This window comes from Chiloscyllium punctatum, chromosome X (assembly GCF_047496795.1).
Source record: "Chiloscyllium punctatum isolate Juve2018m chromosome X, sChiPun1.3, whole genome shotgun sequence".
Taxonomy (NCBI): domain Eukaryota; kingdom Metazoa; phylum Chordata; class Chondrichthyes; order Orectolobiformes; family Hemiscylliidae; genus Chiloscyllium; species Chiloscyllium punctatum.
This window is the reverse complement of record NC_092791.1, coordinates 23,960,919-23,988,796: the sequence shown is the minus strand read 5'-3', so window position 1 is coordinate 23,988,796 and position 27,878 is coordinate 23,960,919. Positions and strand designations below refer to the sequence as shown.

Here is a 27,878-nt window from a genome sequence, read left to right as displayed (position 1 = left end):
AACAGACAAAGTAAGACAAACCAAGTACAGGATTAATATTCAGTTATTTATTTAATCCCCCACAGTGACCCAAAACAAATCATGGTATTACACTGAGCTCCTATCTCACACAAACACACAAAGTCATTGACGGCAAGGGCTAGCACAACAAGAGTCCTTATACCAGCTTTGTATGCATGCTGCATACTTTTTTTTGGTTCTTTTAAATTTAAAAAAAAAGGTAGGGATAGCATTTTCAAATATCAACAGAACGATTGCCATTCTTTTGTAAGACACCAATAAAAAAAATCAGGCAGAACCACAATTCATTGTATTACAACAGCAATCTGATCAATTCAGCCTGCACCCACAAGTGCACTTACAATCCTGCAAATCAGATCAGCATTAGTGAAAGTTCACCTTGCTCCCAAACAAAAAAAAAAGGTCTCGGCACTCTGAACTGAGATTATGGACATGGGCTCTGAACTGGCTTGGTATCAATAGTTACTTGGCCCATTATTCACACAGGGTTAGAATTAAATTTAAATATTCATTTTTTTCTTTAAAAAAACGAACTGCCTAACCTCCTGGCAATCTCTAAATCGATCTGAATAGTCGGAGATATAATCAATAATCATTTTGCAACGTACGTTTCAGTTTATCCTGAGCTGTTTCGAGTCTACTGAAAACTCTACTGGAGAAAAGACCACCCAAATTTGCAGCATTTTTTTTCCTTTATAACCACAATAGATATTTGGGGAAACAAGCAACATTTCATAAAACAGGATACAAAAAAAATGGCATAAACTGACTTCTAATAATCTATACAGTTTAAAATGGTTTAATTCAGAACTCAACACCCCCAACAGTATGCAGGTCTGTTCAATCAGAACCAAATGGCTATAATGCTGTCTCAACGAACATTAACAGCTGACAGTTGGGTGACTGTACCAACACCCACGGGAACCTACTACAATGCAAACAAAAATGAGGCTTGGTTAGGGTTTGAGTCAAGGGGAAAGAATATAAATTTTACAGATATCTTTCAAGCTGCAGTACCAATTACTCTCACCTCAGTTTGCTCATTTGGATAGAAAATATAAAACCATACAAATAGCACAAAGTATTTTTTTTGTTTTTATTTTTTGGAAGTAGTCTGCAGTCATAAATGCGAGTCCTGTGGTCCTCCCTCAGTGTAAGAATATAGGAGCTGGTGAAAAGGTCCCACGAGCTGCACACTAAACAGCGCTGGGGGATGGGGCTCGCTGTCAGGTACAGACAACTATGTCAAAGGTCAGGTCAGTTCTGGGGTTTACAGGTTACAAGAGGTCAATCTCCAGCTTCATTCTCCTCATTGGTGCTGCCAGTAGTGGCACTGAGTGCAGATTGAGAAGCCTGGTGATGAAAAACATACAGGGGTGTTAAAATACTATTTTAACCAACACATTCCATGCATCACCATGAATCAAGCCTTTTCAAGAAGCCAGACTCTAAGCTCACATTCTAGGTCAGGAAACGATAGGTACCAACAATCAGCTCCTTGCTGACCAAAGAAAGAAACTTCTAAATATGATTAAAAATACCTTGCGCACAATGGCATTTCAATTATGAATAGAGTCCGATGGATTCCAAGAAAGTGGTTATGGCTCCTCTGAATGTTTGCTACTGAGCTAATTGGTCTGAAACATTGCAGTAGTGACCAGGATGGGCGAATAGGTCAAGCATTACTGTGTTTCTCCATCGTGGAAAGTGAGAGAGCATGGGGTCAGATTTCAGATACATGAAGGCACCTATTCTGAGATCTGTGCAAGTTGAGCAGTCACAATGAATTTAAAAATGAACTGTTAGACTCCTTGCATAATACAATGTAGCGACAGTTCTTCAGTTCGTTCAGAAATTTTCACCAGGTGGAAACTCCACAACTGGACTTAAAAGATCAATCTGTAGAAACCACAGCAGGATGTGTCATACTGTAATTACTGTAATGTGTCACATTGTATTGGCAGTTTAGTTCATGTTTCAAACAAGTGTACTAATTGTGTTAGCCTTCCTAAACTCTGGTCTGCGTGAAATCCATCTTAAGAACTGACATTGTATGACAAGACGACACGGTCTTTAGTGAGCAGATTATAGTTATCACGCCACTCTGAAGAAAATAAGAATCAGTAAGATTGTAAAACTTTACAAGGCTTAATTAGAAGACACAAGATCAAGGTCTCCTAATAACAACAGAAGGAAAGCCAACAGAAAGATTACAAAGACGATTGGAAATATCTACCAGCTTCCTAGAGGATTCTCTTGAGAGAACATGCTACTTACCACCTTCTTCTTCTTCCTCCTCTTTTGGTTCCTTCGGCTAACAGAACTCTGAAGCAGGGCCTAGAAATGTTAAAAAAACAAAAACAACTTCACATTGGTAGAAAGCCAAAATTAAAAAAAATCAACTATGACTGTTTGTATGTCAAGACTCCTTTCAGCAGAGAGCAGAAATCAAAAGCAAAGTGACCACTAGACATACAGACTTAATCCTACAAATTTTATAGAAAGGCAGCGAACAAACATTTCCTAAAATACCAGAGATTCACAGTTTAGTGTGTACAGAGATACCCATGACTCATCAGGAGCAATAGATATGAGCTGTTTAAGTTTGATATCAAACTGTTTTCCCCTAATTTATAGAGTCATACAGCATGGAAACAGACCCTTTGGTTCAACTTGTCCATGCCGACCAAATTTCCCCAAACTAAACTAGCCCCATTTACCTGTGTTTGGCTTATAGCCCTTAAAACCTTTACCCTTCAGGTACCTGTCCAAATGTCTTTTAAATGTTGTAACCGCACCTCTGTTTCCTCATTCTACATACAAACATTCTACATATTGTGTACAGAAAAGTTATCCCTCAGGTCCCTTTATAAATCTTTCTCCTCTTATATCCCCTAAATCTGAACCCTCCCACCCTATGGAAAAGGCCTCTGCTATTCACCTTACCAATGCCCCTCATGATTTCATTAGCCTCTACAAAGGCCATCAGAGTCAAATCAGCTGCTGGCCTTGGCCCAACACACGGGGGGAAAAAAACTGTTGTACTCCAGAGACAAGATGAGGCAACTCCCCTCGATATTAAGGCAGCATTTAGTGGAGTTTGGCATCAAGAAATTCTAGCAAAGCTGAAATCAACAGGAATCAGGAGAACTCTATTGACTGGAGGATGGTTGTGAAAGTCAACTCGTTTCCAGGATATCATTGTCAGGTTCCATGTGGTACTGTCCTACATTCAACAATCTTCAGTTGCTTCATTAAAAAGTACCAAGTTTGTAAATTAGAATGCAGAAAGACTGCATTAAGTTTACAAGAAGTGTTTTTTGTTAAAACAGAGGAATAGAAACATTGGGGGAAAACACCTCAATTTATTGGGCATTTGGTTATGTTTTTGTTCAATTTTGAATCTAATTGCAGAGGAATTGAAAACAAAGGTCAGTTTTAAAAGAGGCTTCTTTACAGGACTTACCTTCAAGTCAGGGTCCTTCACATCCAATTCAGACTTGTACAGCTCATTTTCAAATGTCCCACTGGTGATTCTCATTGGGCCATTTGGCATGAGCAGCACAGTGAATTTAAACTGAGCCACATACTCTCCTGGAAAAGCAAACAAAATAGGTAATGAAAACACATCAGTTTGGATTCAGATCCTAACTAAAAGATAGGAGGTCAAATTTAATTCTGATTCAGTGATAGCTGATATAGTTACATGAAATATTTGGGTTATTTAGCACTAAGTATAACCTAATCACCGGTGTTGTGAAACTTTTCACAATCTACCACTCGAAAATTAAATGAAAAAAAGATTTTTGTCCACCCCGTAAGCCCTTGGGCTCAGGATGCACAGTTTGGGTATTGATGAGAACTGGCAAAGGGAAAAAGTCAACTGGGGAGGAGTGATTTATAGACCTTCTGATAGAAACCATTTTGAAGATTGGAGTACGCAGGAAGCAATAATGGGCCTTCTGAGAAAGGTGAAGTAATAGTCATGGGTGATTTTTTTTCTGATGAAACAGATTGGCAAGATTAACCTGGAGGATGAGATCATAGTTCTTTTCAGACAGTGTCTTCGAGTAGGAGAGCAGCCAAACTGGTAATGTGCAATGCGACAGGATTCATAGACCTCTACCCCTAATTAGTGATCATAATCAGCTGAGGAAGACAAGAAGATTAGATCAAATAATACAAGTGCTTTAAACTTAATTTAGGGCAATTATAAAGGGGCTTGAAGATAGAGCTGGCTAAAAAGTGATCTGGCATATTTTGGTTGAGATATAATGGCAGATGTCATGTTTCAGAATATCTACATCCCAGTGAGAAAGTGCTTCTAAGGGAAGGGCATTAAAAGGTAGCATATAACTGAAAGGAAAAGTGTACAATTCTACAAAGATGAGTGGCATGTCAGAAGGTTGGATAAAATAAATGGCTACAAATATGAATAGAGGAGGAAGAAAGTAGAATGAGACAAAGGCCAGAAATATAGCAACAAACTGGAAGGGGGGGGGGAGGAGGTGGGAAGAGAAAGAGAGCAAGCGAGAGAGAAATGAAAGGAACGTAAAATAACAACCAGGAAAAAAAAACACTGAGAAATTTAGAAGCAAAACCGAACAATCCCCAGGTACTTCTGGGCTTCATACTAAGGCCTTAAAAATGGCTGTGATTTAGAAGATGTTTTTGCTTTAATTTTCAAAAATTCTTAAAAAAGGGTCCCATCAGATTGGAAAATAATGAATGCGACTCCTGTGAAACGAAGGAAGGAAGGAAACAAAGCAGAAACTCAAGGCCAGGGAGCCTAAAACCCACCTAGAGGAAAATACTGGGACCTATTAAATTGTAGCAGGTTGTAGTAGGGTACTTAGAAAATCCTAATACAAGACACAGAATCAACATGCTTTTCGGAAACAGAAATCACGTTTGACTAATTTGTTGGAGTTTGAGGAAGTAACAAACAGTGCAGATAAAGAACTGCCTGTGGATGCACTGTATTTAGATTTTCAGGAGGTATTTGAAGGTCACCACAAAAAGGTTACTACAGAATAAGAGCCCATGGTGAACAGGCTAACGCATTAGCATGGACAGAGTTGTTTAGCCGGCTGGAAGCAATGGATGGGTAGAAGTGTGACATTTTCAGGTTTGTAGGATATGATGAGTATTAAGTTGGAGAGAACAAAAAAAAAGTGTTGAGATCACCATTATTTATTATATAAAATAACTTGGGATGAAGGGACTGAATGAACGGTAGCTCAATTTAATGATGATACAAAGAGAAGTAAGACAGTACATTGTGAAGAGTACAAAGGAGTAGGTTGAGTGGACAAATGATGCCAAGCATAATGCGGATAAATGTTACAAGAATAGAAAAGCAGCATATTATTTAATTGGAAACTGCAGAACTCTGGATACCAAGGGATCTGGATGTGCTGATACATGAATCACAGGAGGTCAGCTTGCAGGGACAGCAAATTGAATACTGTCGTTCATGTAACAGTAAGTATGCTTTCTACTGTTGTACAGAGCAGTATAGCTTCAGTCTTTTATTTAAGGAAGGACCCATGTCAGAAGCAGTTCAGAGAAGATTCACTGGACAGAGGAATTATCTTACTTAGTAAGTTTTTAAAAAACCACAACATCAAAATATAGTCCAACAGGTTACTTGATGAAGGAGCAGCACTCCGAAAGCTAGCACTTCCAAATAAACCAGTTGAACCATAACCTGGTGTTGTGATTTTTAAACTTTGTCCACCCCCTTACTACCTCCACATCCTTACTAAAAGGTTGAGCAAGTGGGCCTGTGTCCAATGGAATTTAGAACAAAGAGAAAGCTGACCTCATTGGAACACAGAATATCTTGAAAGGCCTTTGACAGGTTGGGTATGGAAAGGACGTTTGCCTTTGTGGGAAAGGTTAGAACTTAGGCCACTGGTTAAAAATTTTAAAGGGATCTCACATTTAAAACAGCAACAAGGAGAAAGGAGGTTGCAATTCTTTAGAATCCCCTTCCCCAGAAGACAGTGGACACAGGCACATTGAATACTTATAAACAGTAGTCACCAGATTCTTGACTAGCAAGAGTGAATGGTCACTGGGAATAAACAGGAATGTGGAGTTAAGGCCCAATCAGATTAATCATGATTTAATCAAATGGCAGATTGTGCTAGAGGGGCTGCATGACCTATTCAGGGTCCCAAGTCTCATGTTTGTACATTGCAAGGGAGCAGAGACAATTGGTGGAGGGGAAAGAAGTCACCTTAGTACATGCTAGTGCTCACTCCACCTGTACAAAAAAAAACCCTTCTGATCCCCAAAACTTTTGTTGATAGTTCACAAAACATCACCAGTATTTATAGTAAAAAAGGAGGATAGCTTGCCTGAAGTGCCAAGGAAATTACCAGTGGATCAGGAATAGGGATAGCGTAAAATTAAGCAAAGCTAGCTATCAGTAATAAGGAAATTAATGGACTTAAAAAGAGTGACATATCCACTGTACTTGACAATTACCATCAGAGGGTGTTAAAAGGAAGTAGAGATTTTGGAGCAGATTTGTAGCTCAGGTTGTAAGTTGTTTTGCTGAGCTGGTAGATTTGTTCTCAGACATTTCGTTACCACGCTAGGTTACATCAGTGAGCCTCCGATGAAGCGTTGGTGTTCTGTCCTGGTGGCTAGCTGTGTCTTGGTCTGTTGTGGTGGGTGATATCATTTCCAGTTCTGTTTGTGACAGGTTGGTAAATGGAGCCAAATCAATTTGTTAATGGGAGTTTTGGTTTGAATGCCAGGCCTCCAGGAATTCCCATGCACGTCTTTGTTTAGCCTGTTCCAGGATGGATGCATTGACTCAGTCCAAGTGGTGTCCCTCTTCCTCTGTATGGATACTAGCGAGTTAGTCACATCTTTTAGTGGCTAATGTATTCTGGTGGCTAATTTCCTGCACATTTGTCCAATGTAATGTTTGTTGCAGTCCTTGCAGGTCATTTTGTATGTGACTTTCATTCTGCTGGTTGTTGGTACAAGGTCCTTTAAATTTGTCAGGAGCTGTTTCAGTGTGGTGGTAGATTTGTGGGTTACCATGATGCCTAGGGGCCACAGTAGCCTGGTCAGCATCGGAGAGATAGACAATAGACAATAGACAATAGATGCAGGAGTAGGCCATTCTGCCCTTCGAGCCTGCACCGCCATTCAATATGATCATGGCTGATCATTCCTAATTAGTATCCTGTTCCAGCCTTATCTCCATAACCCTTGACTCCACTATCTTTAAGAGCTCTATCCAATTCTTTCTTAAAAGAATCCAGAGACTGGGCCTCCACTGCCCTCTGGGGCAGAGCATTCCACACAGCCACCACTCTCTGTGTGAAGTAGTTTCTCCTCATCTCTGTCCTAAATGGTCTACCCCGTATTTTTAAGTTGTGTCCTCTGGTTCGGCACTCCCCCATCAACGGAAATATGTTCCCTCCTGCCAGAGTGTCCAGTCCTTTCATAAGCCTATACGTTTCAATCAGATCCCCTCTCAGTCTTCTAAACTCAAGGGTATACAAGCCCAGTCGCTTCAGTCTTTCCGTGTAAGGCAATCCTGCCATTCCAGGAATTGACCTCGTGAACCTACGCTGCACTCCCTCAATAGCCAGAATGTCTTTCCTCAAATTTGGAGACCAGAACTGTACACAGTACTCCAGGTGTGGTCTCACCAGGGCCCTGTACAGCTGCAGAAGAACCTCTTTGCTTCTATACTCAATCCCTCTTGTTATGAAGGCCAGCATGCTATTAGCCTTCTTCACGACCTGCTGTACCTGCATGCTTGCCTTCATTGACTGGTGGACAAGAACACCCAGATCTCTCTGAACAGCCCCTTTACCTAATTTGATATCTTTGATGTATGGCAGGATGGCTAGTCTCTGGGAGTGTTGTTCGGTTTAGATCAGTTGTGCAGGAATCGGCGGACGAAGCTTATCTGATACCTGTTGTTCCTGAATAAGTCATAAGATTTTTTTCCTCGGCTTCTTGTAGTTCCTGGGTGCTGCAGTTGTGGCTTGTTTAAATAATGTCCTGATGCAGCTCCATTTGTAGGTGCTGGCATGATTGCTCCTGTAGTCGAGTCTCTGGTCTGTGTGTGGCTTTCCTGTAGACTCTGGTCTTCAGCTCTCCACTGACTTTTTGTTCTACTGTGACGTCCAGGAGGGGGAGTCTGTTGCTGTCTCATCCTCTTTGGTGAACGTAATACTGGTAAGGATGTTGTTCATGTGTTGCAGGAGAGCACATCGTAGACAACGTAGCTATAATCAGAGCTCCCTAGATACAGGAGTTGTCCCTCTGGACAGAAAAATTGCAAGTCACTCCACTTCTTGAGGAGGACAAAAAAATAAAACCAGGGAGTTACAGATCAGTTAGCCTAACATCTGTGGTGGGGAAAATGCTGGAGTCTATAATCAAGACAGGTAGGTCATGCTTGACAAATCTCATTGATTTTTTTTGAAGAGGTAACTAAGGTAGCAGACAGGGGAATAGCTATTGGTATTGTTTATATGGACTTCCAGATAAAAGATGGTTGTTAACTAAAAGGCAAAAGCACACTCAACTGAGGGAAAATAACAAACATGGCTAGGAAATTGGCTGAGTGGCAGCCAACACAAAGTGGATAGACACCCAAATTAGCAAGATGCAACTAGTGGTGTCCCACAAGAATCTGCATCAGGGCCTCAAATATTCTTGTTATTTATTAACGATTTATGACATGGAAAATCTATATCCAAATGTGTTGATGACAAAGTTAAGCGTTATTTTACAGGGCAAATGATAGCATAAAATTACAAAAAGAGACTAAGTCATTGTACATCTCGATGACTCAACACAGAAACAGACCCTTCGGTCCAACTCTTCCATGCCGACCAGATATCCCAACCCATATCCCTCTAAACCCTTCCTATTCATATACCCATCCAGATGCCTTTTAAATGTTGCAATTGTACCAGCCTCCACAACTTCCTCTGGCAGCTCATTCCATACACGCACCACCCTCTGTGTGAAAACGTTGCCCCTTAGGACTCTTTTCCATCTTTCCCCTCGCACCCTAAACCTATGCCCTCTAGTTCTGGATTCCCCCACCCCAGGGAAAAAACTTGCCTATTTATCCTATCCATATGTATTAACAAAACTGTGGCTGATTGAATTCAATGTAAGCAAGAGAGATGTTTTCCATTTTGGACTTAAAATGGTAGATCAAGGTACTTTTCTAGGTGATAAGAAAGCAAACACTGTAGATGTACAAAGAGGCTTGGGGGTTCACATGCACAGATCTTTAAAATGTTACAAACAGGTGCAGAAAATAAATCAGAAAGCTAATGGACTGCTGGCCTTTCTATCTAAAGGACTGGAGTATACAGATGCAAATGTTATGCTGCAGTTATACAAAACCCTGGTTACACCCTACTCCTAGTTCTGAGCACCATACCTACGGAAGGATGGATTGGCATTGGAGGGAGTACAACATGGATTAATGAAAATGATGCCTGGATTTCAAGGGGTAAGTTAGAAGAGATTATACAAATTAGGCTTGTTCTTCATTAAAGTTTTGAATGCTAAGGGGTGATCAGATAGAAGTCTTCAAGATATTAACAGGGTGAAACAGGGCAGGCAAACTATTTCCACTGGTTAGGGATTCTAGAGGGCACAGTCTTAGAATTGAGGGACCAGACCATTCGTGGGACAGATGGACATGTGCGCACACGCACACCTGGATCAGATGTTAATTTTAAATCTGATAGATAAATTTTTGTTAAGCAAGAGGCATCAAGAGGGATATGGAACAAAGTCAGAATGTGGAGTTAGCCACAGATCGCCCACTGAATGGTGGAACAGGCTTGACGGGCTGAATGGCCTACTTCTGTTCCTGTGAAATAATGTTAAAAAACATTTCTGCCTGCCTAGAGTTAGATTTTCTTTTGTTAAAGAGATCATTTCTTTTCCACTCCTGAAGCTACAAAATACCACTCAATTGGTTTCAATTATGCTAAAAACCAGGGGTTATTATTACACTCAAGTATCCATGTGAGCAAAATGGCTTCATTCGACAAGAGAGCACCTAAACTAATTGTTCAGGGGATATGAAGTTTTACCTTTAATTTGTTCAATGAATATCGAGAATTCAGAGTATCTCACCTTCCTTTTCATATAGCACATTGAATGGCTGAAGGAGTTCATGCTTGGCGCATTCCATAACCCCCATCTTGGCTTTTTTCTCATCTTCAAATGCCCTTTGAAAAGACAAGTCTTAATTCAACAATGTCTCAAATGGTAAAAGCTCAAAAGTTCAGATTTTTCTTCTTCCTAAATAAGCCTACACATTAAATTGGATTAAACTAAGTTATATTACTTTAACTCCGTTAGATGAATATGCTAGACATTAGACATACCTCAGAGTGAAGGGCATTGCATCAAACCGTCTTTCGACCTCAGAAAAAAAGGCACGAGATGTTTTCATTTTTAAACCATATTGCTGTGTTGGGTCTCTCTTGTATACAGTTGTTCTCTGACCTGCATCCTTTGCCTAAAGACATACCATAGTTATGAGGTTGATTTATACAAAGCAAAGCATTCACATGCATTTAAGAGTAAAGGCAAAAATCAACTAGACATCACTTTTCAGGAGTAGTTGAAACACATTTTCCCATCACACTATCCCAAACTATTTGATTAAATTCAGTTTTCACAAACATTATGCAATTTCCTCCCCCCCCCTCTTTAAACCAAGGCCACCTAGGAGTTTAGTTTTGCACTAGGCCAATACATAAAACTTGGGTTAGTTGTCCAATTAAACAGCCCCTGCAGGAGGGAACCAAGAATTACAGAAGCTAAGGAAAGGTCATAGAGAAACTCAATAGTAAGAGGCTAGGTCTTTGCAACCGTGTTTGCTCCAATTAGGTCAAGCGTTTAATCAAAAAGCAGAAAGGGGCACTAACCAAATATTCATGGTGTAATAGAAAATGTGAACAAGTACCCCAACCCAAGTGTTGCAGCTTTATGCAGTTTAAATATTTAAATAATGTTGTTCTTTTGTTCACCATTCCAAAATGAACAACTTCACATTTGCCCACATTAACCTCCATTTGCCAACTTTTTGCCCAATAACTTAAGGAACCAAGTCTCTCTGTAAGCTCTGTGTATCACTTTCACAACCTGCCTTTTTATTATTCTTTTGTACCATAGCCAAACTTGCAGGTGACATTTGCTTCCTTCCAAGTCACAGTACTGTAATCAGTTACGATCCCAGCACTGATCCCCGTGGAAACCCATTGGTTCATAAACTAATCCTTGATCCACACCAATATACTACATCCAACACCATGGGCTCTTAGGACTTAACATGTTGTGAGGCCTGATCAGATGGCTTTCAGAAGTCTGAATACAACACCTCTATTGGTCCTCCTCTATCCACTCTAGTTGAGACTTCCTCAAGAAAGAAACTCCAATAAATTAGTCAGACAACTTTCCTCTCATGAAGCCATTCTGACTCTGCTTGATTAGATGATTTTCCAAATATTAAATTACTTTAATTGATTTTAATACTTTTCCAACAATAGACATGAGGCTATATGGTCTATATAGTTATCTGGTTTTTGCTTCCCTTCCTTTTTGAATAGGGGTGTCACATTAGCAAAGGATCTCTAATTAATCATTAGATTTACTGAAGCAGTTAGAAGTCTAGCAATTGCATAGCATATTTTTTCATAAATTAGTCTTATGAAATTTGAAAATTATGTCATAGTTTTGCATCACCATAATTCCAACCAGTAGCTAACCTTTCACATCAGTATCGGACAAACAGATTCAAAGATTGTTATAAGCTCATTCCTCACCTTGCCTTCACCGGTACTTATTAGCACATCAACAGCATAAACTTCGTGAACTTCAAACGCCGTCTTTTCATGGTCTTTCCTACATAAGGAAAGGAACAAGCAGTTATTCTATGTTGGACAAGCAATCTGACAATCTAGAAAGTAATGGGAAAGTCAAGAGGGTGGCGAGGTAGAACTGTGTGTTGGTGAGCACACATTTATAACTCAACGTAATGCTTTTCGATGACATTGCCAAGAGGAAGCATGGAAGTCAAAAGAGTGAAGTGTTATTTCTAGTAAAACTATGAGAGTAGAACAAAAGACACATCCAGTTTGACTTTAAAATCTATATTAGCCTGATTAGAATATGGAATTATCTCCCATAAACTATTTTAGATTACATTACAGTGTGGAAACAGGCCCTTCGGCCCAACAAGTCCACACCGAACCGCAACTCACCCATACCCCTACATTTACCCCTTACCTAACACTACGGACAATTTAGCATGGCCAATTCACCTGACCTGCACATCTTTAGACTGTGGGAAGAAACCGGAGCACCCGGAGGAAACCCACGCAGACACGGGGAGAACATGCAAACTCCACACAGACAGTTGCCTGAGGTGGGAATCGAACCCGGGTTTCTGGCGCTGTGAAGCAGCAGTGCTAACCACTGTGCCACCGTGTCGCCCTTGTTGAAAGAGAGTCCATATGTATTTTTCAGGGGCATTTAAAACTTTGAAAATAAGCAGTTATGGAAAGAAAGCAGAAATGCAACGATTAATAAGGGGAAGCAGCAACTTAGACTTGGATGGCTGAGTGAATGCTACAGAATTAGAATAGGCTGGAGAGGATTCAGAAGAGATTTACCAGAATGTTCCCAGGTATGGAAGATTTGAGTTATAAAAGAAAGGCCGGGACTTTTTTTCACTAGAGCGTAGGAAGTGGAGATGTGACCTTATAGGTGTTTAAAATCGAGTATAGATAGGGAAGAGACACCTACCATTAAATCTAGAATGGGGGAATTTCAAAACTACAGGGCACATTTTTGAGGTGAGAAGAGGGAGATTTAAGAAAACTGAGGGGCAATTTTTTTTGAAAAGTAGAGGGTGGCTTACATGCAGAATGAACTTGAAGGAAGTGGTGGATGAGGGTACAATTACAACATTTAAAAGACACTTCAGTAAGTACAAGAATAGAAAAGGTTTGGAGGGATATAGGCTAGGAGCAGGCAGGTGGGACTAGTTTAGTTTGGGATCACGGTAAGCATGGACTGGTTGGACCGAAGGGTCTGATTCTGTGCTGTATGACTCTACAACAGGACCACAATATATTCAGATACTCTGTTTGTAAATGCATCCTCCATTCAACATTCTCTCAGAAAGACAGGCATGCAAACCTATTCCAACACCCCACTGCACTTAATAAAGGGCAAACAAGGCAGCTCTACTCAACCACCTTACAAAGATAATAACTGAAATAAAAGTGTAGGCCATACCCATTCTTAATCCCAAAACATTATATTACAGGATCACGGTTGATCTTTGATCTCAATTCCATTTTCTTAATCTGTTGGCTCACTAAGTATCAAAAAAGTCTCCAGATTAAATATACTGAATGTTGGGGCAGAGAACTCAAAAAAAATCCCTTTGAGGAAATGTCTCCTCATTCTAAATGATCAGCCCTGATCCCAATACTTTGCCCTGTGCAAAATAAAAACAATTCCAAAGCAGTAAGCTGATTATTTAAATGAGCAATGAATTAAAAAATGATCATTCAGAAGTAGCAAGCAGAGCTAACTATTAAAACCATTTTGTTTTGCCTTTTCAGCTAAGCAGATCTCAAGAGACTGATCATGGAACTGGGAGGGGGAAGGGGATCAGAGCAGAGCTCTCTCCCTCCCACACTCTTTTCTTGCATCCTTCACAGCTTGCATATGTGCAGTCCTTCCACCCAGAGGACATCTTGCACTGGGTTCTCATCCACCACTGAGACAAGCAGTCTCACCTGCACTCCCATGTGCACAAATACACACCTTACCCACCCTACTGTGTGTGCATACATCTCTCTCCCTGTATATAAGCTCACTCTTTCCCCCTTCCACAAATCTGCCCTCAGTTAAAACAGACATCTCTCTTCCATCCCCATCTGATGGATCATTCTCTACCCCCATCCTCCCAACTCAACAAAACTGCCCACTCCCCATCACGTCGAGACACGTCCCTGCATTGCCTCCTGACTGACTCGCACATGTAGTGCAGACTTGTGTAGCCCGCAACACCATCTGAACTCTAGCTCATCCAGGATCCAATGCCAGCTTCCTGCAGAGACTCTGGTATTTCCCAGAACCATTTCCACACTCTGGAGTATGTTACCTCCTGAGCTGCTCACCAACTCCCAGCCTTGTCCTGCCCCCTGGCCAGCAGGCATCCTGTCCCTTGAAGCTTACCACCTGCACTTCTTAGCATCTAGGCATCAGGCTGCTCACAAGTCTCCAAATCAGGTGTAATAACTGGTTGTTTGCTGCTGCCATCAACTGGTGAGTCTATCAAAGGTGGAAGAGAAATGGCCTCAGATTGGAGGAGCATTTCCTTACCTTAGAACATGGGTGAAAGGTCATAAGGACCACTCTGTGGGCCATAATCCAGCCTGCCAATTGCCTGAACAAGCGTAGTTTAAATTGATGGACCAACGTTTTTTTTTGCATGCTGGCTGATGTCTAAACTGCCATCAGCATCCCAACACTCAGCAAAATACACAACAATAGTTAAACTAATTCAGTGCAACACCCCCAAAGAAGCTGTCAGTATAGAGCAGCAATGCCACTTCCCAGATTAAATTTTTTTGAACATTTCAATTAAAATATAATTATACAGATAAATAAAACAAGCAACTGAAGCACAAGAAAACCTGCCACAAATATCATCTTGATCACACTTACTTTTGCTGATCCGTAGGGTTCTGAATGATTGTTTTCTCCCCGTCAATAACATGCTGTTTCAGTTGATGTGATAGCATACCTGAAAAAAAGAAAAAACTCAAGTTCTGGTGATGTCAAAAACAAGCCTGCATTCGCATAGTACCTCACTACACCTCCAGAGCTTCAACTAAAGGAAGTGCTTTTTGCATTCAACAATGTTGTTCTGCAAGTAACAAGTACGAGAGTTAAAATCAGGAAGAGAAATGAATGTCCAGTTAAACCATTTTGAATGTACTGGTTTATAATGGAATCTTGGCCAGGATTTTAATCTCTGCATAGGTCATGGAGTTTTAACACCTGGGCAAAAGGGGTAGGGCTTCATCTTAACTGAAATACTCAATTCAGCACTCTTGCTCCTTCCCCACCATGACCACCCACCCCAACCAGATTAGTTAATTGGAAGCATTCCTGACCAAGTTGAAAGTGTATGGGCTCAAGTCACACTTCAAAATTTGAGACGTAATGTGGGTTGACCCCTGCATTGCAATGACATAGGAGAAGGGAATTTCTGGAGATATAATCTTTATGCTAATATAACAAACTAAGCAGATTCAGAAGTTAATCTGTTTGAGTAGCTGAATGATACAGACCAGAAACGTTTCAGGCTCCATCCTGTCTTAACTCATCATGGCTGGAGGAAGGGCTTTGTGCTACAAACAGGGGAACCTTGATTGTCCGAACGAGTTGGGCAGGCACTATTTCTTTCGGATAATTGATTATTTGGTTAATTGACTTAACACCTCTCCTCTGGGGTTCGGAGTTTTCTGAAGTTTCCTTTTTCCTTGCTCCCTCTCTGTCTCAGGTTTATTTTCCCATGAGCAGAGAGACACTTGTGTGTAAGGGACCTGCAGCATTGCTGGAGCCTTCCCTCACCCCCATTAGTTCAACTGGGATTGATGCAGCGAGCAGTTGCTAAGTCCACGCCCCGTTCAGACACACACAGACACCTTTTTACTGCAACTTTTTGTTATAGTTCTGTAGAGGGCAAAGGTGGAACCTATGTTGGAGAGATTATCTTGGGGGGGTTTAAGGGTACACCCCTGTGTAGAACTCCAGGGAAAGGGGGTTGCCATTTGGAGACGGTACCTGGGTTCCTATCAATGTCCAGGACTGTTCTCAGCAGCATTTCAGTAAGCAGAATTCATTTTTAATCATTGTAAACAAAAGACTCAGAGTTGAAACATCTCTTTTATGTAATGTTTCTATCGGTACCTTGAGATCTTCTTCGGATAATCTGAAATTCGAATAACTGATATTCAGATAATCGAGGTTCCTCTGTGCGCCTCAAAATTTAGCGTGGTGGTGTAACAGCCCAAGATCCTGCTTATTCAGTGAACCCTGGAGGAAATCTAACTGAATTTGAATTCAATAAAATATGTGGAATTCAAGAGTCTAATGATGATCATAAATCCATTGTTGATTGTTGGGGAAAAGCCCATCTGGCTCACTAATGCCCTTTAGTGAAGAAAACTGCCATCCTTACCCAGTCTGGCCTACATGTGGTCGACTCTTAACTGCCCCCTGGTCAATAAATGTTGGTCTAGCCAGTGATGCCCTCATCCCATGAATGAATAAAAATAACTTTGGGCTCAGTCATGTCTGTTGATACATACAATCATAGCTCAGATCTGATCGTTTGGGGAGGTATCAGAGAAAACTTCAAAATCCACTGAGCCACACGCAATGATTGATACGGGGGGGGGGGGGAGAGAGCGAGCTGTGGGAAGTAATGCCAAGGCAGAGAACTGTATTTTTCTTCATTTCAAACAAATAAACTGGTTAAATGACTGCAGAAAAATCAATCCAAATCCTTAAAAATAAAACCATGAAATCTTAATATTCCTACTTTGGAGATGAAAATATGATTTATGCATTTACATGTACCCCAATCTCCTATCCATCATTAACTACTATTGAATGGCAAACGTCATTACCTGACATAGGGAGTGTTGATCATCACATTAACTGGGGATGTTTGAAATATATGTAATTGTTTAAATCCTTGCAGGGTTTTGGAAAAAAGTGACAAAATATTTCTTCTAATGGAAGGCAGATTACTGCTTCTTGATCGAAAAGCACTCAACCTTGCAGGTAAATAAACAACTCCTTACTCAAATCTCTTAAAGGATCTTTCATTCACACTTCATGTATACAGACAAAACAAGCAGATGCAGTTGTGCTGAAGCAAAATGAACAGGAGGACCTTCCTGCGTAGTGTCCGTTGCATTAATCGTCAGGATTATATTTGTCTCCATCTATCAGCAACCTTCTCCTTCAGGTCTAGTAGAAGCAGGATACTGGAAAACAGATTCAATGTGAACACCGCGTTCCCCATCAACTAGGAAGGTTGGAGACTTGCCACTAAGACTATTCCAGTCACATTCTGAAATTGGCCCAGTTTTAATTCACCATGCATGTAGTTAACAAAGAGAGCAACTTCCTACCTACTAGCCAATAGTGGATATGTTTCAGATCTTTGCATGTAGCATTCCCTTCACTGAAGGGTTGGTTCCAATTTATAAAACACTTTAAATAGCTGAAGAAAGTGAGATGGTTTTAAGGCTGGAAGAAGCACAAGTTCTCTGACAAATCAGAACTAGTCAACTCACCTTCTATTGGAGTGCAATTAAAGGACTGAGCGATCTTGTTCCATGCTTCTGTCACTTGAGTGTTCTGAAGTTAAAAACAAAAAATTTCCTTTAAAGAGAGTTTATAAATATCAATTTTAAAAAAACACTGATTTCAACAATAGTTTCTCGTTATCCTTGGGTGGATCTCTTACATTTCCCTTGCCCTTTAAGGGACCGGTTATTAATTAGTAGAGAGTAGGCCAACCACTTCAGCTGTATGACAGGCTATCAGATACTTGGGAGGCTGAAATTAGTCTTCCGATTCACCCTTCTCCTGTTTCATAACCACAGCATTTCTGGCATCCCTTTCAGTCTAACCTCACCAAAGTAAAAATCACCTGTGCAGCCAGACAGGGTGACCAAGTCAATAAAAGACCAAGATGTGAGTAAACTTTGACATTGAGCTTTGGGCTACCAAAACTACAGCAAAAACCAACAAGCCACTGTCATATTAGATGACTCCATTAAACAATTTCATCTCACATTTAAAGCTCTGCTTTTCTGGAAGTGGGTGAGGAGACTCTTCAAAAAGCCTATTTGAGCTACTACTGTCAATTACTTTCAATGGGATACACAATACTATATTAAAATTAGCTTCCAAACCCATACCTGATTGCCTGGCTTCACTAGTCGCAGGGCTGCTTCTGCGCAGTAGTGTGCAGCTTTAATGACATCAGCTTTGCGACCAGATACTGGAGCACCCTGGAAAATGAAGCGTTTTGAATAAAGAAAGAAAAGAAAAAAAAACAAAGACATTTAATCGAAATGTAACAGTATTCAACCCTATTCCTACAAACCTGCCATACAGCTCAGTCAGGATTAAAAACAGACAACTTTCTGCTGTTTAGTGATATGCAAAAGCTGGCCTAGTCTATTTTTATTAAAAGGGATAAAACTAGCTCAAGAACATTATTAAAAACATTGATTCATTGCAGAAGCACACAGTCGTGCCAGTTTCTTGTGCTAATTGATATCTAGAAGCAGATTTGTACCCACGATCATAGTCTTGAATAACTTATTTGTGGAGAAGATCCAAGGAAGACAAGTTTCTTCTGATTTCCACTCTCTTTGCAGGGTCAGTCGCTGATACTCATCACTAATGAGTTTCAGATTCTTATTGCAACAGATTACCTGCCCTCCCTGCTTGATGGGAGGCATGGGTGTGCACGTATTTCTCCCCCCACATCCCCTTCCCAAAGTTTAACAAAAAAAAACTTATTTGGGGTACTGTTTTTATATTTAAGGCAGTAAATTATTACTCCAGCAACAGCTTTTAAAATTTGAATGGAACAAGTTACAGATGCGCTGTCACTATGGATTCGTAGTTTATTAATCGAAGTGGTTTCATTAACTACCAGGATTGAATATCAGGTAGCTTATTATTTCTCCAGAAAGTGTATAACCCACTGCTTGTGCTCAGAAAATAAACATACCTTATTAACACCAATAATAAAACTGTGTGCCACGTTAGCAATGAATCCGTCTACATGAACGCCCAAGTCACTGCAAAACAAAATTGGCATAAATCTCATCTGTAGCTCGTAAACACAGAATATTGAACTTGCAAATATGCTCGTCTTTCACAGCTTTGGAAGTCCCTCCATCACGACAAACACATAAGTTTAAGGATGAAGAGCTTCCTCCAGTATCTCAGCTGGAAAAAGCATATAAGCCAAGAACGCCAGAGTTGTTCCAGTCAGTTGATGTAGTGTAGAAGCACTACAAACTGCTTCACTGTGCCTGGATTGAGGATTTTATAGAGAAAACAAAGAGTGAAAAGAGTCAGTTTGTGTTGCTACCTCTAGTTAGTAAGCAGTGACCATTGCTGGAAAGTAAATGTAAAATGGGAATTGGATTAGAACTTCCTGTTCTTCCTACAAGATCATGAAATCTTCCACACCCTGCTAAGCATTCAGACACAATTGAATATCTTGCCAAAAATACAGCATCTCTCATCATACCACATTCTTGGTTCTGTACCAAAAGTCATACTAAAATTGTGCTCAGGTACAATTTGAGCCCAACTGACATTTAAAATATTTTCAATATGTTATCATCTTTCGCTCATTTGCTCAAAGGATAAATACTGATTGCATATTGACAAAGTATAGTAAAAGTCCCTGTTTTAAGCAGCTTTGCTTGAAGTCATTCTACTTTAAAAATTGCAGCTTTTAGCACCAGTATTCACGATTTGCGCCTTTAATTCCGATTTGCCATTGTGTTGCATGTTTTGCAGCAGCAGCTTGCACCTTTTGCAGCGACATTTTGCACCTTGCCACGTGTGCCTTTTGCGGAACAGTTTGCGCCTTTTGCGGCACTTTTGACAGAGTCCCACAATCTAATCAGCACCATTCTGAAGTGAGTGTGACTACTAGTGTTTGCCTGCAATCAAGGGAACCACCTTTGTTAAAAAAAAACTGATGCAAAGTTCTGAACAAAGAATATCCAAACCAATAGGTTTTCTTTTGCAAAGGAAGAAGTAGAACCTGGGTTGATGATTTCTGGACAAAACAGGCATACTTCAGAAATAGATTTTATCTGACCCACATGCACAATAGCAGAGTGTGCACATAGCGCATTGGACTTCACAGCCACCTCAATCTGTCAAATCAGCATGGAGGTTAGGCATCCCCTTAACAGAAGGACTTCTAAATGACGACACTCAGTTGTCCAGCCTTCTATCCAGTTGTTTCAATTTCACGTTTTTTATGAAAGAGACATGCTAAAATCAAACAGAACACAAGCTTGAAAATGTACTTACACTTTAACAAGATCTTCCTCCTTCAAGATGTAGTCAGGGTCACTCTTGAGAGGAGAATAGTGGCAAACACAGTTGTTCACTGATATACAGGTGGGAAAGGCAATTCCTTTAAATAAAAGGGGCAAATGAGCCACGTCCAGAATTAAATTTCACACTGTCTCAGAAACAGACTGCTTTGACACCTTTATAACAGAAGGATTAACTGAATAGACAACCTAAAAGACCAGGTTGAGTTAATTGTACAACACGGTTATTCATTGATCAAAGCACCAAGGTTTTTCCGCCTCATTGGATAGAATGTATGCTCCAAGGACAGCAACAAGATGTAAAGCAAATTTGGTAGATCATAGTAACTTTGTTTACCTGGTTATGAATTATTAAAAAAAAGAAAAGAGGCATTTACCAGTGTTTCACTGATCACTTTCAATCACCTTTATTTTTAAATTACTCTAGGACTGGAACCATGAGCACTTTTACCTCCAATGAGTACTCAATGACAATTAATCATTGGAGCAAACTTAAAAATTATGGCTTGGTATTGTGATAGAAAATGGATAGGATTTCTGTTAACACTATACATCAGTATGATGGTCCAGTCTATTACAATGTCACATATGGTAAATGATACATTCATTACATGGATTGTAAAACCAGAGGCTTAAGCACATAATGCAATGGGTGACATATGCACTGGATTTAAAAAAAAGGTCCAGATCACCCCAATGCAAGCCACAGCAAGAGCTGAGAAAATACTTCATTACCATAAATAAATTTACTCAAAGACAGCATCACTTCAGCTCAAGGCAATATTCATAAATTTAATTCCTACACTGCGATCCTTTACAAACGTTTGCTTCAGAGCAAAACTCCCTGAAAATCTTAATTGTAACATCACAAACTCAAACTGTTTCAAACAGCATACCACTCCGACATTAAAAGATGGACTAACTGTTGAGTTATTTACCTTTTTTCATTTCTTTCTCCTTCTTAAAAATTTTTCCTGTTTCTTCCATGATCATTTCATCACCTTTCTCACACAGGGCTACAACAGACACTCCTGCCATTGCTGCATCCACTACCATCTTCAGAACACCTACAAAAACACAACACATTAGTGTTACAATTATAGATGATACCTAACTTGTTATGAACTCAGTAGAGACCAGCATTTTTGTAAGAATCAGAAATTGCAGGCAATTAAGTAGCACGCCACAAAAGATCAAAGGGGTTAAAAACAAAAGAATTTAACTACACAAAAGCAAAGATTGCCAATAGTAATAAATTCACCCATGTTAAAAGATAACAGAAATATGACAAAACCCAATCACATAATCAAAACTGAATTCTAAATCACACTGCTTTCTTTGTCCATCTGTTAAACATCTACGAACAATAAACTCACATCAGGTAGTTATTAAAACTGCAAGAACAACTTAGCTTCAGCACTGCTTCTAAGATTCATACAAAAATTGAGGTTTTTTTGGATTTTCCACTTGCTTTCAAAGTTTCTCTTCAAACTTTCTCCAACTTTCATATATGGGCAAATTCAATTCAGCTGTCTTTAGCAACTTAAGCAGTCACCTCAAGTCAGAACTCTCCTTGTTCTAGTATTATTTTTCTCAACGTTAGCATCTAAAACACACAATGCACTTGGCTTTACCAAAAGTACATCTCAGTACGAGCCCTTCAGTTAAGATTTTAAACTGTTGCAGCCAACACAATTTCAGCAAACTATTTGAGACATTTTCTACTTTGCAGCCAGCCTGTTCTCAAACCCAAACTGTGAATACAAAAAAATCAGGATAGTGAAAGTAGTGTTTGGTATGCTTTCCTTTATTGGTCAGAGTACAGAGTACAGGAGTTGGGAGGTCATGTTGCAGCTGTACAGGACATTCGTTCGGCCACTGATGGAATATTGCGTACAATTCTGGTCTCCTTCTTATCGGAAAGATGTTGTGAAACTTGAAAGGGTTCAGAAAAGATTTACAAGGATGTTGCCAGGGTTGGAGGATTTGAGTGATAGGAAGAGGCTGAACAGGCTGGGGCTGTTTTCCCTGGAGCGGAGGCTGAGGGGTGACCTTATAGAGGTTTACAAAATTATGAGGGGTATGATTAGGATAAATACACAAAGCCTTTTCCCTGGGGTCGGGGAGTCCAGAACGAGAGAGCATAGGTTTAGAGTGAGAGGGGAAAGATATAAAAGGGACCAAAGGGGGAACTTTTTCACACAGAGGGTGGTACGTGTATGGAATGAGTTGCCAGACGAAGTGGTGGAGGCTGATACAATTGCAATATGTAAGAGGCATTTGGATGGGTATATGAATAGGAAGGGTTGGGAGGGATATGGGCCAGGTGCTGGCAGGTGGAACTAGATTGAGTTGGGATATCTGGTCGGCATGGACGGGTTGGACCGAAGGGTCTGTTTCCATGCTGTACATCTCTACGACTATCTCATAGATTCCACCCCACTCCAATGCTATTGCTAAATCCCTTGGCAACCTGGTCACATGATCACTTACCAGCAGTCAGGTGCTTCACAAGCATGGACTACAAAAGCCAAAACTGGTCTTTGCTAAGTACACATGCCAGGAATGGGAAGCATGGAACACTGACATGAGTAGAAATGCTTTTGGCTTCAACAAATTCTTAATTAACACCACAATAGCACAAACTCTACCAATTGTGTAGAGAAGAAATCGTTTTGCTATGGCTGCAGACAGTAAGAACATTTTTATGCATACTAAAGCCATATCAACTCAGTTACAAACTGAAAACGGTTCTTGCTTTAATCACGACGAGATTAAAAAACGATCTTGAACATCAATGCGCCACGAAAGTAGAACAAAAAGTAAATCTTGACAAAACTATAGGCAATTAGTGCAAAGAATGCTTGTTATATTTTAAAATACCTTGATGGGATGTCACCTGAGTCAGAGTCAGACATGAATTTTAACATCTACACCCAAATTTCACTCTTAAAACTACAGATCCAGCAACTCTCAACCTCAGCTCTGTTCTAAAGATCATACAAAGTTAGAATCATAGAATCCCCAGTGTGGAAGCAGAGTCGAAGAGTTGGTCCTGGAAAAACACAGCCGGTCAGGCAGCAGCCGAGAAGGACAGTTGACATTTCAAACATGAGCTCTTCAGAAAACGCCAGCATCTGCAGTCCTCACTTTCTCCAGCGTGGAAACAGACCATTCAACCCATCCAGTCCACACAGCCCCTCAGAACAGCATCCAATCCAGACCCACTCCCTTACCCTACCCCTGTAACCCTGCATTTCCCATGGCTAATCTACCTAGCCTGCACATCAGAAAAAGAAATCTAGTTCTCAGACAATTGGAAACCACATGGTCACCTGAACACCTGTATGCAATAACTAATTAACACAAGTCGATTCTATCTCTAATTGTTATAACATTAATCCCAAAATAAAATTTCTTCCCAAAGCAACTCCGGCCAGCTCGATAAATAATTGCTATGCAGAACAGAGAAGCAGAGGCAGCATGTCAAATAATTTCAGTTTCAACTGTAAAACTTTATGGAACAAGCTTGGCACTTCCATTAAATCAGCAGAATATAATGTTCAGTTTCTACACTGCAAACAGCTGCTAAATTACCAAGCACATTTCACCAATTAGGCCCCTTCCTGCCAGGTTGTATTTTGCTCAAGTACTGGCAGCTTTCCACAACCTTCAAGAGATCACGTCACATAACCCTAAACAGTGGGCACTGACCAACTGCCAGTAATGGTCAAATCTGACCTTATTTGCCATTCAGGCACCAAGCAAGAAACAATTAAATGACATAAAAAGTAATCAGGCTGCTTTTGTACACACAAGAACACAAACACTTCACTCATCAGTGTCATAGCAAGATCAGTTAACTGAGCACAAGATGAAGAATAAAGTTAAGAACCTTCTGATCTGTACACCCCAGTTACCAATTCAGCAATCATGGGAGCTGCCCTGTGTTAATTTAACATCCAATTCTGTTTATTGTCTTCCCACATCCTGCTCACATGAAAGCTGCTGTTGGATTATAATTCCAAGAATATTCTATGACACTTTAGACAAAGAGTCATGATTCACATACTCCTGATAATGATAAGCTAATTTGACCCAGCTATCCCCCATAAGTTATGATCGTGAAGAGTGATGAGCAAGCAGAGCTCTGTCCAAATGAAACCAATCTGGTCCTTGTTTCAAAATCCATGCATTGATGCTTCCCGCAAGATTTAACATAAAAAGTACTAAGCAACTTTGTATCAAAGAACAAAGACAATTGTGAGCCCCTTCCAAACCAGAGTGCACATTCTGTACTACATAAACCAAGTATCAAACCTGAGACACGAGTCACTTGTACATTGGCACTGCTGAGATCAGACACTGCAACATTAGTGATGAACTTACTGCTTACACATGGCTAAATGTGGCTACTGTTTCACAATTGCAGGATCACAGACCTACAAAGAAATTGAGCCTGTAATCCACAGGAAAGGAATTGAAGGAAATCCATCCCAGAATGCAATTTACAATAACTTGAAGAAATTGCACTGAAAATATCACAAACACCAATAAACTGCTGCACTCAGAAAATGATGTTAGATGTTACTGTTAGTACAGCACCATGACCAAGAAACTCCAACTTTATAGCTAGCCAGGATGAAAGAACCATTTCAAGATATAGGAGAAAGTGAGAACTGCAGATGCTGGAGATCAGAGTCGAGAATGTGGTGCGCGAAAAGCACAGCAGGTCAGGCAGTATCTAAGGAGCAGAATCAACGTTTCAGACATAAGCCCTTCATCAGGAATGGGGCTTGCGGGCCGGGGGGCTGAGAGATAAATGAGAGGGGGCGTGAAGGTAGCTGAGAGTGCAATAGGAAGGTGAAGGTGGGGGGAGAAGGGGATAGGTCAGAGAGGAAGGTGGAGTGGATAGATGGGAAAGATGATGGACAGGTCGAGAGGACTGTGACAAGTTGGGAGGCTTGGGACTGGGATAAGACTGGGGGGGGGGGGGGGGGGGGAATGAGAACTGGTAAAATCCACATTGATCTTGTGTGGTTACAGAGTCCCAAGGCAGAAGATGAGGCATTCTTCCTCCAGGCGCCGGGTGGTTAGGGTTTACTGACGGAGGTGGCCCAGAACCTGCATCCTTGGCGGAGTGGGAGTGGAAGTGTTCAGCCACGGGGTGGTGGGGTTGGTTAGTATGCGTGTCCCAGAGATGTTCTCTGAAACAATCTGCAAGTTGGCATCCAGTCTCCCCAATGTAGAGGAGACCACACTAGGTGCAACGGAGACAGGAGATGACATTAGTGAAGGTACAAGTACATTGCTGTTGGATGTGGAAGAATCCACTGGGGCTGGGGACGCAGGGTTTGCACTTCCTGCAGTGACAGGGTAAGGTGCTGGGAGTGGGGGTGGATCTGAAAAGGGAGTCGCCGAGGGAATGGCCTCGCCAAAACATCTCTGTCCAAAGCCCCAAAAGATCCTTCCACATCAGACAGAAATTTACCTGTACCTCCACTAATGTCATCTACTGTATCCATTGCACCCGATGTGGTCTCCTCTACATTGGGAAGACAGGACGCCAACCTGCGGATCTTTCCAGAAAAGATTTCTGGGACACCCGTACCAACTAACCCCACCGACCCGTGGCTGAACACTTCCACTCCCCCTCCCACTTCACCAAGGACATGCAGGTCCTGAGCCTCCCCCATTGCCAAACCCTAACCACCCGACGCCTGGAGGAAGAACGCCTCATTTTCTGCTTTGAGACCCTGTAACCACACGAGATTAATTTGGATTTCACCAGTTTCGTCATTTCCCCTCACCCCACCTTAGCCAGTCCCAAGCCTCCAACTCAGCACCGCCCTCTTGACCTGCCAATCGCCTTTCCCATCTATCCACTCCACCCTCCTCTCTGACCTATCACCTTCATCGACGTCCTCCCATTTATCTCTCAGCACACACCGCGCGCCCCCCCCCCCCCTCCCTTCGGCCCACAAGCCTCATTTCAAGATATAGAATGCTAAACAGAATTACGATTTGGAAACAAATTTTAAGCCTGGATTCAGTCTAGAACGCAAAAATAAATAACAACAATCTTGGCACATCATCTCAATCATGACAATTTTTAAAAAGAATTCACTGTATCATACAGGATTTATTATTTTAGCATTTAGATTGTTATGAATAAAATTCAAATCTGGGTCATAAAGTTAGCAATTACACAACCAATACAAATCAGGATCAACTGTTAAATTTACTCTGCACTTTCAATCATTGAGTTTACAATTATGCAATTCCATAAAGTCACTTCCCACGTGCCAAGTTGGGACATTTAGGTACACATTACACCGCTAGATGAATTATTTTAGGAGCAGTTTGGTGCAAGTGCTCCATATACAGCCCAAAACCATTTTCCTTTAAACCTTAAATGCAATTTATAGAACCAGCCATACTGAAAGTTAAAATTTCTCCTTAACATATAATACATATTTATAAACAGAAAGTATTCTCCACCACTAAGGTTAGATTAGATATTCATGTTAGTTAATTGATCACAGCAACAAGCATTGTACAGGTTAATTGTAGCTCTTTCAAGACACTTGAGCAAAGGGCACACGTGATGACCATGTGGTCAAACAGCCCAAGACCACTCACGATTTTGGTTCAGAGACAAGTACGGGATTATCAATGCCTTCAGGAAATAAGGGGTACAGGGAGAAAGAGTAAAGGTATTTTACCGCTGCACATCCTCGCTCTGAACTTCAAACTAAAAATCTAAGAAACAAAAGTGTTTCAAAATACGATCCAATCTTGAAATAAACAAAAGATTCCCAAGTAAAACGGAGAAGTAACGTTTGAAATCAATTCATCAGAACTGAGTTAAAGCCTGAAACGTTAACTCAGTTTTTCCCCTCAAGTGCTATCTGACTCGAATTTTTCTCGCATTAAAAAAACAATTAAATCCGAATTGCCAACCATTTCCATCATTTTCTTTGTTTTTAATGCTTGGATTTCTAACATTTGTGGATTCTGATTTTGCATTGATGAATATGTAAAATCAACCAAGTCGAGAAACCAACGTTGCCAAAAAAAAATCTCCTTCAGAAAAAGGCATGTTCACCCTTAAGGAAGAGAACAGAGGACCATGCTGGCTGCTACCATAAGGCGCCAGATTCTGGCCCCATCTCCTCGTGGTCGGGCAGAGTGCGATTGAAGCTTTGGGGAGGGGTGCATGGGGCATGAGGAGCCGTGTTTTTCTCTGCCGCAGTGAACAGATCGGGGTGCCGCCTGGACGAGCCAACTCGAGCCGGACCTCCTGGTGCCGCGGCCTCCCCGTTCTCCATGCGCCCACATGGCAACACCGCGCTCATAAAGCCCGATCCAGTTGTAGGCTCCGCTATCCCGATGTCGCATTCCTCCCATTCTTTCTTAGAGACCCCCACACTCACGGTTGGCGATGTCTCCGCCCATCTTGTACTTGGTGACCACCAAGTCCTCGGCGATGGTCTGTTCCTGGCTCTCATCGTCCGACATCTTTTCCCTCCTGTTACCCACAGGCCTGCGCGTTCACCCTCCCGCCCACCGCCTTTCCCAACACCAATCCGTACCATCGTACCCCCTGGGAAATGTAGTCCCGCGCCGCAGCCGTCT

General features: G+C 41.0%; 1 protein-coding gene across 1 annotated transcript; it reads right to left on the bottom strand.

Annotated features, from left to right (window-relative positions):
• Positions 1-25: 25 nt before the first annotated feature.
• On the bottom strand, positions 26-27,799 carry pa2g4a (proliferation-associated 2G4, a). Its single transcript, XM_072566954.1, has 13 exons — positions 27,677-27,799; positions 21,179-21,307; positions 20,215-20,320; positions 18,887-18,956; positions 18,063-18,155; positions 17,433-17,496; positions 14,785-14,863; positions 11,865-11,943; positions 10,422-10,555; positions 10,168-10,262; positions 3,488-3,615; positions 2,299-2,358; positions 26-1,374 (listed from the first exon to the last, which is right to left on the bottom strand). The coding sequence occupies exons 1-13, from the start codon at positions 27,759-27,761 to the stop codon at positions 1,309-1,311; spliced, it is 1,188 nt and encodes a 395-aa protein (XP_072423055.1). The 5' UTR covers positions 27,762-27,799; the 3' UTR covers positions 26-1,308.
• Positions 27,800-27,878: the final 79 nt, after the last annotated feature.